The 11,575-nt window shown below is 50.7% G+C and overlaps 1 protein-coding gene across 1 annotated transcript in view; it reads right to left on the bottom strand.

The window, feature by feature from the left end:
- Nucleotides 1-130: 130 nt before the first annotated feature.
- Nucleotides 131-11,575, bottom strand: part of LOC144602702 (zinc-binding protein A33-like) — a 93,469-nt gene continuing 82,024 nt past the window's right edge. The window contains exons 4-7 of the mRNA XM_078415832.1: nt 2,546-2,775; nt 1,870-1,892; nt 1,664-1,782; nt 131-673 (exon numbers count right to left, since the gene is read on the bottom strand). Coding sequence (XP_078271958.1) covers nt 141-673; nt 1,664-1,782; nt 1,870-1,892; nt 2,546-2,775 — 905 coding nt within the window. The 3' untranslated portion in view covers nt 131-140. The remainder of the gene's footprint in view (nt 674-1,663; nt 1,783-1,869; nt 1,893-2,545; nt 2,776-11,575) is intronic.

The raw sequence follows: 11,575 nt of genomic DNA, 5'->3' as shown, positions 1-11,575 counted from the left end.
ATTTCCGCGCTCACTGGGGTTTACGACGCAGAATTTGGGGATTAAATGGGAGCCGTTCAGCGCCGACCTGTTGTCCACCGGGTTTCTGCCCCACAGCCCCTGAGCCCCGCTCCTGACGCCGGTCCCGGGACCCGACCCTTTTACACACCCGGAGCGGAACCAGAGCAGATTCTCAGCCAGTGGTCTTCATGCCAAGTCCAGAAGAAAGGACAAAGTTTCTCCGTGAATTTATTCCCAGTGAAGGTGTGGAGATGGGACTTGGTGTCCGCGTCGTAAAATGAAACTGTCCCGGACTCGTAACTGAGATAAACTCCCACCCTCCCGGGGATGGGGCGGGCGGGGAGACGGGATGGAGGGGAGGTGAATGCAACAAAGTCATCATCCCACCGCTCGATGCTCCAGACTCCAGTCTCCGGGGTCAGTGTGACCGGTCCCTTCTTCTCCACAGATTCTGCGGCGACTCCCAGACTCCAGCCCTCACACCCCGCCACCTCCACTTCCCAGTAATGTCTCCCCGATGTGAATCCCTCCGATCCCAGCACACACGCACTGTCTGTAAACCTCTTCCCGGTGTCAGGGAGTCTCCTCCGGGTCCGGGTCCGTCTCACCCTCTTCCGATCCTCAGACACCTCGAGCCCCGGACCCGCTGTTTCCACATCCAGGGTGACGGAGACTGGTGGGAGAAGCAGAGAATCAGAGAGTCCCCGGGGGTCGGGGGGAGACTCGGGCAGCGCGGCCCCGGGACCGGGGGAGAGGTCGCTCGGCCTCAGGCACAGGCGGGCGGACAACTGAAACCCTGCCCGGGGTTTCACCCACAACCACATCGGGTGGACAACAGACATTTTTACCGGCGTTTTTAACCGGGCTGGAGAGGGGAAATCCCGCGGGTTATCGGGAACGGGAAGGGGTGGTGCATGCGGACGGGGAAAACGAATGCGGAAAGTAAGGATGAACGAGAGATTGCGGGTGGGGATGGAGAAATAAGGCGGGTATTCAAATATCTTGCGGGTAGATGGCGAGGGAGAGGCAGATTGGAAGATGAGGAGACTGGTGTGAGGGGTAATTGGAGATGGTTAAAGAGGAGTTAGAGATATGGGGTGGAGTTGACGTGATCACACAGAACGGGAGTGGACTGGACGGGCGAGGCAATCTGCTACTGGTTACTTGCTTTATTTATTGGAGGGTGCATTTGATGCGTCTGTGCAACCAAGAACACTCTGATCTCGTTGTGAACCAATATATGAACTTCACTGAGGGACTTGACAATGTTCCGCATGTAAGGCTGGTCCAGAAAGCGAAGGTAGGTGGGATCCAAGACGAGTTGGTAAAATGGACCCATAATTGGCTTGGTGGTTGGAGGTGGAAGGTAGCGGTAGAAGGATGATTTTTCAGCCTGGAGGTCTGTGACTGGTGATGTGTATCACAGATCGGTGCTGCAACCTTTGCTGTTTATTTTATATTTTTGTGGCTTGGATGTGAATGTAGGAGGTGTGTATAGTACGTTTGTGGAGAATGGGAAATGTTATGGGTTGCGAGGAAGTCTGTCAAAATTTGCAACAAGATCTCGGCTGGATCATCGAAACATTATTTTCATGCGGGGATATCAATTCTGGAGAACGCAGTTTTCTTCACACAAAGAGTTGATAAGAGGTATCAGTTTTACCTCGCTTGATGATATCAGATGTTTCTCTCAATGCCATGTTGTAGAAAAAGGTGCGATCAAACGTTTCAATCATCAATGCTTCATCTGCCACCAACATTGGTTTAGCTTCATCACTAAACCTGCAAATATTTAACAGCTGGTTATAAACTGAGCATTTGAGCTGTTCTTTGAAAACATACATTGTTTCTGTCAAAAGCATGTCCTACCTCGTCTTGCGACCAGCTACCTCCTGAAATAAATAAAACACAAATGTCAATAGACTGAGATGGATCGTCATGATCCCGACAGCGGGTATTTCGCCAAATTGCTAGAAAAAAACCCACTGATAATTCCTATTTCCCAACTCTTTGCCCCTGCCACACAGACAGGAAGTGGATATTATGGTAAAGACATCGAACATGGGGCAAAGCATTAGGAGTGTCGATGAAAATGGGCACGATCATGCAACTTATAAGTAAGACCGAGCAGGTCGTGGGATTTTACCTGGAGAAGATGTCAGAGAAAATGGAATGAAATATTTTAGGATCAGTGTCGGATTTAAATGGGTGGGGGATGGAAATATTATCACTACTTGTGGGGGGAATAAGCTGAAATTTAAGATGACGTTTGAACAAATTCCATTAGAAATGCAGCAAAGAGAACGTGGAACTCACAGGATGGCCTGAAGACAATATTGCAGATAAATTTAAGTTGAAGTGGGATGAATACATGAGGATTCCTGGAATTTGGGGCAATGTTGGCGGAAGTGGTGAGTAGTTGGAACAGATGGAACATTGACCCAGTTCTGAATTACTGGAAAATGCGGCATTTATTTCAGAAATGTAACCCACTATTTTGTGACTGTGCACTTTCACTTCGCCAAACTATAGTGTAACCCCTCACCTTCAGAAATATCACGTCGTCCTTGTGATCTATCCGTTCCTGTAACTTTGAGAGTTCCTCCTGAATGGACTTTAAATTCTCTTGAATCTCTTGAAGATTTTTCTCCATTGTTTTTACAAGCTTCTTCTCTTCCTCCCAGATCTCTCCCAGTAAGCACTGCTCTTTCTCAGTGAGAATCTGGTGCAGTTCAGCAAACTGGGATGTGATCTGTGACTGAAGGTTGTGTGACTCTGTCAGATGAAAGATGAGAATCAATATATTGTGTTACTCTGCTGTGTTTCCACATGGCATGGCAGGTGACATTTGGCTAGTCAATGTCAAGTCCTGCAGTGCAGAAATAGGCCCTTCGGCCCAACATGTCCATGCTGGGCTCTGTACATATCTACACTAACTCCATTTACTTCTATTTAATCCGTAGCTTTCATTTCCCTAATGTATGGCAATTCAAGAGCTCGTCTTGATAATTCTGAAATATTTTGTGAAAGTAATGTGCAAGCACATCATTCCCATTTTCCCAGTACAATTCCCTGCAACCTGTTCCATTCCGTGTGTCCATTAACCCTCACTGGACAGAACCAGGTCACCAGAATTGGCAGACAGCAGCACCTCTTGGAATGACAGACTTCACAGAGTCATACAGCAAGGGGTGTTAGATACCGACCAAGACGCCCCATCTGCGCTATTTCCTACAGTCCGCATTTGGCCCAGATAGTTCTAAAATAGTTCTCCTAAGAATTTGTTCAAAGACTTTTTAACTGTAGTCAGTAGAGCGCCAAGAGGACGCGAGTTGTCAGTCAGAAAAGGTAGGGTGCAGGGCAAGGACGACCGTTGGCTGAGAGCAAAGTAAGTGGTAATTGCAGTGTGAAAAGACAGTTTAAAAAGAGCGCCAAGAGGACGCGAGTAGTCAGTCAGAAAAGCTCATAAGAAAAAATAAAGTGGATGAGCTTGAGGCTCAGTTGGACATTGGCACGTATGATGTTGTGGGAATCACTGAGACATGGCCTCAAGAGAAACAGCACTGGGAACTGAATATTCAGGGGTACACAACATGTAGAAAAGAGAGACAGGTGGGCAGAGGGGGTGGGGTCGCTCTGTTGGTGAGGAATGATATTCACTCCCTTGTAAGGGGTGACATAGAATCAGGAGATGTAGAATCAGTATGGATAGAAATGAGGAATTGCAAGGGTAAAAAGACCCTAATGGGAGTCATCTACAGGCCCCCAAACAGTAGCCTCGACATAGGGTGCAAGTTAAATAAGGAGCTAAAATTGGCATGTCGTAAATGTAATGCTCCGGTGGTTATGGGAGATTTCAATATGCAGGTAGACTGGGAAAATCAGGTTGGTAATGGACCCCAGGAAAGAGAGTTTGTGGAGTGCCTCCTAGATGGATTCATAGAACAACTTATACTGGAGCCTACCAGGGAGAAGGCAATTCTGGATGTAGTGATGTGGAATGAACCTGATCTGATAAGGGGACTCGAGTTAAAAGAGCCATTAGGAGGCAGTGACCACAATATGATGTTTTACTCTACAAATTGAGAGGGAGAAGGGAAAAACGGAAGTGTCAGTATTACAGTACAGCAATGGGGATTACAGAGGCATGAGGCAGGATCTGGCCAAAATTGACTGGAAGGAGGCCCTAGCAGGGAAGACGGTGGAACAGCAATGGCAAGTATTCCTGGGAATAAATGCAGATGTTGCAGGATCAATTTATCCCAAAGAGGACGAAAGATTCTAAACGGGAGTAAGAGGCACCCGTGGCTGACAAGGGAAGTCAAGGAGAGCATAAAAATAAAAGAGAAGAAGTATAACATAGTAAAGAAGAGTGGGAAACCAGAGGATTGGTACTCTTTTAAAGAGCAACAGAAGATAACTAAAAAGGCAATACGGGGAGAAAAGATGAGGTACGAGGGTAAACTAGCCAATAATATAAAGGAGGATAGTAAAAGCTTTTTTAGGTATGTGAAGAGGAAAAAAAAAGCCAACGCAAATGTGGGTTCCTTGAAGACAGAAGCAGGGGAATTTATTGTGGGGAACAAGGAAATGGCAGACGAGTTGAACCGGTACATTGGATCTGTCTTCACTAAGGAGGATACAAACAATCTCCCAGATGTTCTAGTGGCCAGAGATTCTAGGGTGACGGAGGAACTGGAGGAAATCCACATTAGGCAGGAAAAAGATTTGGGGAGATTAATGAGACTGAAGGCTGATAAATCCCCAGGGCCTGATGGTCTGCATCCCAGGGTACTTAAGGAGGTGGCTCTAGATATTGTGGATGCATTCGTGATCATTTTCCAATGTTCTATAGATTCAGGGTCAGTTCCTGTGGATTGGAGGGTAGCTAATGTTATCCCACTTTTTAAGAAAGGAGGGAGAGAGAAAATGGGAAATTACAGACCAGTCAGTCTGACATCAGTGGTGGGGAAGATGCTGGAGTCAATTATAAAAGAAAAAATTGCGGAGCATTTGGATAGCAGTAACAGGATCATAGAAACATAGAAAATAGGTGCAGGAGTAGGCCATTCGAGCCTGCACCGCCATTCAATATGATCATGGCTGATCATCCAACTCAGTATCCCGTACCTGCCTTCTCTCCATACCCCCTGATCCCTTTAGCCACAAGGGCCAGATCTAACTCCCTCTTACATATAGCCAATGAACTGGCCTCCACTACATTCTGTGGCAGAGAATTCCACAGATTCACCACTCTGTGTGAAAAAAAACGTTCTCATCTTGGTCCTAAGACTTCCCCCTTATCCTTAAACTGTGTCCCCTTGTTCCGAGTCAGCATGGATTTACGAAGGGGAAATCATGCTTGACTAATCTACTGGAATTTTTTGAGGATGTAACTAGGAAAATTGACGGGGGAGAGCCGGTGGATGTGGTGTACCTCGACTTTCAGAAAGCCTTCAACAAGGTCCCACATAGGAGATTGGTGGGCAAAATTAGAGCACATGGTATTGGAGGTAGGGTACTGACATGGATAGAAAATTGGTTGACAGACAGAAACCAAAGAGTGGGGATAAATGGGTCCCTTTCAGAATGGCAGGCAGTGACTAGTGGGGTATCGCAAGGCTCGGTGCTGGGACCGCAACTATTTACAATATACATCAATGACTTGGATGAAGAGATTAAAAGTACCATTACCAAATCTGCAGATGATACAAAGCTGGGTGGCAGTGTGAACTGTGAGGAAGATGCTATGAGGTTGCAGGGTGACTTGGACAGGTTGTGTGAGTGGGCGGATGCATGGCAGATGCAGTTTAATGTGGATAAGTGTGAGGTTATCCACTTTGCTGATAAGATTAGGAAGGCAGATTATTATCTGAATGGTGTCAAGTTAGGAAAAGGGGATGTACAACAAGATGTCAAACTCCGTACAGACGGCGCCCGTAGTCAGGATCGAACCTGAGTCTCCGGCGCAGCATTCGCTGTAAGGCAGCAACTCTACCACTGCGCCACCGTCCAGTCAGAGAGTTGTGAATCAGTCAGTCAGAGAGTTGTGAATCTGTGGAATCCTCTGCCTCAGAAGGCAGTGGAGGCCAATTCTCTGAATGTATTCAAGAAAGAGCTAGATAGAGCTCTTAAGGATAGCGGAGTCAGGGGGTATGGGGAGAAGGCAGGAACGGGGTACTGATTGAGAATGATCAGCCATGATCACATTGAATGGCGGTGCTGGATCGAATGGCCGAATGACCTACTCCTGCACCTATTGTCTATTGTTAAGGTACCTGACTCAACTACCTCCTTTGGCAGCTCGTTCCATATATCCACTACCAAAGTTGCCCTTAATGTTCCATTAACTGTTCCCTCTCACCTTAAACCCATGCCCTCGCACTCTCGACACCCTACTCAGGATAAAAGACTGAGTATTCACCCGAACATTTCATTTCATGATATTATACACGTACAATAGATCATTATTCAGACTCCTGCGCTCCCATTAGTAAAGTCCTTGCCTGCCCAACCTCTCCCAATAGCTCGGCCCTCAACCACTGAGCTCTATGCAGGTGCCCACTTATTACACGTGACACACGTCTACACGTCTACTATATGTTTTATAAATCTACACATAAAACATTAAATCATAAGACAAAGCCTCACCTGAACTCCTGAAATGCTCCGTTTTTGTTTCTGCTCAATTTTCTCGATCTCTGATTTCTTTTCTGTGAGATATTCGGAAGATTTCACCTGATCCAGGGGTTGGGTTTCAGATCAGAGAATAAACATGTCAGACAATAAATAATAGAATACACAATGATGTGATCAAAAACGATTTGCTTTTACCTTGTAGATTTCAACAGCTTCACCTACCGGCATGAAGCTGTGAGACTTGTGTTCCCGCCCAGCTGCACAAACCAGACAGATCAGCTTCTTGTCCGTTTCACAAAACAGCTTCAGTTCTTCCTGATGTTTCTCGCAGTGAGGTTTACTTTCCTTCTCTGTCCGATTCAGGCTCAGTGTTCGAGCTTTCTCAGCCAGTCTCGCCAAGGCCCGACTCACCCTGAGGGTGCGGTCTGTAAACACCTCTCTACATTCCGGGCAGCAGTTTCTCTCCTCCCTGTCCCAACTCTGTGTGATACAGGAGCGGCAGAAGTAGTGCCCACACTCCAGTGCCACCGGATCGGTGAAGAAATCCATGCAGATGGGACAAACTGCCTCCTCGGTTAAACTCTCGACCTGGTCTTTCGCAGCCATTGTAACTCCGCCTCTTCCTGGTTCAGTGTTTTCCACTGCGCGCGCTGCCGTCTCCGGCAATGACCTTATTTGGCTGCAAGTGTTCAAGTCAAGTGAAGTCAAGTCAATTTATTTGTATAGCACATTTAAAAACAACCCACGTTGACCAAAGTGCTGCACATCTGACTAGGAAAAAAAAGAAACACACAGTGGCAGGCAGCCAAACACAACGGCGCGGCCATCTTGAACAAAATGTTAATTCAATCACCCACAGTCCAACAACAAAAGCATTAAATAAGCATCAAAATTACACCCCCAAAAAACCCCCAAAACCACAGTCCAACAATAAAAGCACTAAACAGGCACCCAAATTACCCAACCCCAAAACCCCCCAAAAACACAGTCCAACAATAAAAGCACTAAACAGGCACCCAAATTACACAACCCCAGAAAACCCCCCAAAACACAGTCTAACAATAAAAACATCAAACAGGCACTCAAACCACCCGACCCCAAAAACACACAAAAAAAGAAACATCCATCAAAGAAACATCCATCACAGTGAGTCTCCTCCAGTCCTCTCCTCTCCTCACTGTGATGGAAGGCCACAATGTCTTTCCCTTCTCCCGCTGTCCTCGCCCGCAGTCAGGTTGCTGTGGTTGCAGGCCGCACCGGACGGTCCACAGCGGGCCAAGCCCAAGGCGCGTCGCGTCGCAGCCGCTCCCGCAGCCTCCGAAGACGGCCGGCTCCGCCGATGATAAGTCCGATCCGGGGCGGGCGAACACGCTGCTGCTGCCGCTGTTGCTGCACGTCGGGGCGGTCGTGGCTCCCGACATTGAAGCCCCCGCCCAGCAGAGAAATATCCCGCGGCATATCTTAGGCCGCGCCGGACGGTGAAATGTCCGCGACCCAAGCCCCGCGATCCGGGGCGGGCGAACCCGCTGCCGCTGCCGGAGCTCCCGATGTCGGCATCCACGCGGCCCGAGCCTAAGGCGAGTCGCAGCCGCTCCCGCAGCCTCCGAGGACGGCCGGCTCCGGTGATGGCAAGTCCGATCCGCGGGCTCTGCGAACCAGAGCCCTGGAGGCAGACAGCTCCACGAGTTGGGCCGATGGTTGGGCCGCAGCAGGCTTCCAACTAATCCAACTAATCACTCGAGGGAGGGGTCAGTTAGACATTAAACCGGCCTGAATATAGACGAAAGCGGAGAGATTGCCCTGGGATTGTGTAAGGCGGGACAGAAAGGGACAGCGACCAGCGCTAAGGAGTTGTAACTGAGGAGGCGTTGCACCTGTTGGGCAGTGGAACCCGCCGCCCGCATCTCCGTTCACAGCCCGGGATCAGGATGGAACGAGACTTACACCCGGTCTCAGAGGATCGTCGGGCATAGGACCCGAGGGCCACAATCATGGCGACCACTTTTAAGAAATTGGACATATGCACCTGCGGCGCCAACAAGGGTGGGGTGGGGGGTTCCCCCGCTGTCAACCACAGGGCAAGTGGTTCACGGGTTCCTCTCAACCACCACCTCCCTGTCACTGAAAACCTGCCACTGTTGAAGGTGTAGGAAATGCAGTCGCCAATTTGCAGAAAGGACAACTCAAAAACAACGTTCAAAAGACGAGTTGCTGCCTCACATCGTCAGAGATTCGTCAAAAGGCCGAATGGCCTACTCGTGCAATTATTTTCTACGTTTCGCCGTTTCTATGGTGACGTTTTGGAAAGTGAATCCATTCATCTGGGATGGAGCAAGATTTCCATGAACTGGGCCAATGGGCGGATCAACGGCTGATTTATTTGACTCGGATAAAGGTGATGCAAGTTGGTAAGACAGGCCAGGGCAGTTTATCTGTCTGTCGTAAGAAAATAACTGCAAATGCTGGTACAAATCGAAGGTATTTATTCACAAAGTCCTGGAGTAACTCAGCAGGTCAGGCAGCATCTCAGGAGAGAAGGAATGGGTGACGTTTCAGGTCGAGACCCTTCTTCAGACTGATGTCAGGGGGCGGGACAAAGGAAGGATATAGGTGGAGACAGGAAGATAGAGGGAGATCTGGGAAGGAGGAGGGGAAGGGAGGGACAGAGGAACTATCTAAAGTGAGAGTGGGGCTGAAGGAGGAGAGAATGGGGGGGTGGGGAGGAGAGAGTGGGGTAAAGGGGGGTTGGGAAAGTGGGGGGGAGGGTGGGAGGGAGAGTGGGACTGGGGAGGGGGACAGCGGGGGAGGGGGGTGGTTGGGGGAAGAGAGAGTGGGGGTGGGTGTAAGGGGAACAGTGGGGCTCAGGGAAGAGGGGAGAGTGGGGGGAGGGTGGGAGGGAGAGTGGGACTGGGGAGGGGGCAGCGGGGGAGGGGGTGGTTGGGGAAGAGAGAGTGGGGGTGGGTGTAAGGGGAACAGTGGGGCTCAGGGAAGGGGGGAGGGTGGGAGGAGCAGAGAGTGGGGTGGGAGTGGGACTGGGGAGTGGGCAGCGGGGTGGTGGGGGGAAGAGAGAGTGGGGGTGGGAGGGAAGGGGGAATGTGGGGGTCAGGGATGAGTGGGGGAGGGAAAGGGGGGAAGGTGGGTGGGGGAAGGGGACAGTGAGAGTGAAAGGGGGAGGAGGGGGTGTGGCAGGAGGGGGATGCTGGGGGGGAGAGGGGGTGTGGGGTGAAGGGAGGGTGGTGGTGGTGGTGGTGGGAAGAGGGTGGGGAAGAGGCGACAGTGGGGGTGGGGAAGAGGGGACAGTGGGGGAGGGGGACAATGAGAATGGGGGTGGGGCGAGTGTGTGGAGGGGTGGGGGCATGAGGGGCTGAGGTTGGGGGGAGGAGAGGATGGGGGAGGAGGGGTGGTGGTGGGGGAAGAGAGAGTGGGGGTGGGGGGGGGGAAGGAGGACAGTGGGGGTCAGGGAAGAGGGGAGAGTGGGGGTAGGTTGGGAGGAGCAGAGAGTGAGGGTTGGAGGGAGAGTGGGACTGGGGAGGGGGACAGCGGGGGAAGGGGAATATTGGTGGGGGGGGAGAGACAGTTAGGGTGGGGGGGAAGGGGACAGTCGGTGTCAGGGAAGAGTTTGGGGTGGGGAAGAGGGAGAGTGGGGGGAGAGCGGGAGTGGGGGGAAAGGGGGGAGGGGACAGAGAGAATGGGGGTGGAGCGAGTGAGTGGAGTCGAGGGTGGGGGTAGGAGAAGGGTGACGTTGGGGGGAGGAGAGAGCGGGGGAGGCGGGGTGGAGGAGAGAGGGGGTGGGGGAGAGTGAGAGTGGGCTGGGGGAGGAGAAAATATGTGGGTGGGGAGGGTGTTGGGGGAGAAGAGAGTGGGGGAAAGGAGGGTGAGGGACTGAGAGTGGGGCTGGGGAGGAGAGAATGGAGGGGAGGGGGAGGGGGTGCAGAAGAGAGTAGTGGTGGGAGGGAGAGTGGGGCTGGGGAGGGGGACAGTGGGGGAGGAGGGGATGGGGGAGAGAATGGGGGGGTTGGGGAAGGAGTGAGTGGGGGAAAGGGGGGTGTTGGGTAATGGGGAGTGGGGGTGGGAGGGAGAGCGGGTGGGGAGGAGGGAAGAGTGGGCGTGGGGAGGAGGGGGGGAGGGGATAGCAGGGGTGGGGGGTGGTGGTGGGATGAGAGAGTAGGTGAGGGGGAAGGGGCGGTGGGGGTCAGGGAAGATGGGAGAGTGGGGGGGGTGGGGGTGGGGATGGGGCTAAGGGGGATTGAGTAGGGGGTTGAGGGTGCTACACCAATACAGGAGAGGCTTTGGATCCAGGGCTCCTCGGTCACACCCTCTCCCCTTCCCTGTACACCCTCTACGAGGAACGGTCTCCCACTTGTCTTTTAATGACAATTAAAAACTCATACCCACTTACAGTATTATATATTAATAGGTTCGTGCAATAGATAAATGAAATACCCTCTGGTTGAATTTGGATAATTTCCACGACTAGTAAGGTTCACAAGAACCGAATAGAAAGTTTGTGTTTATTAGAACATGTGCTTGGTGCTTCTCGACCCGAAACGTCACCATTCCTTCTTTCCAGAGATGCTGCCTGTCCCGCTGAGTTACTCCTGCATTTTGTGTCTACCTTCGATTTCAACCCGCATCTGCAGGTCTTTCCAACACATCAACACAATCTGTTCGGATAGTATAACTTGCTTTTAAAGTCAGTTTGTCAATGTTCCTGTCTGCAAATCGATTCTCCATTCTTGTTACAATTACTGGCTGCACTTCAATGCGATTTACACCAGCAAAGCACTCTGGGGTCTCCTAAAAGAGATGCGAGGACATTGTATAAATGTTAGCGGGTTGTGACGCTGCAATGCTGAGAATTATATGCTACAATACAATACAATATATCTTTATTGTCATTGTACAGGGAGTGGTACAACGAGATTGGGAGTGCGCC

This window comes from Rhinoraja longicauda, chromosome 19 (assembly GCF_053455715.1).
Source record: "Rhinoraja longicauda isolate Sanriku21f chromosome 19, sRhiLon1.1, whole genome shotgun sequence".
Taxonomy (NCBI): Eukaryota; Metazoa; Chordata; class Chondrichthyes; order Rajiformes; family Arhynchobatidae; genus Rhinoraja; species Rhinoraja longicauda.
This window is presented reverse-complemented; position numbering and strand designations above follow the sequence as displayed.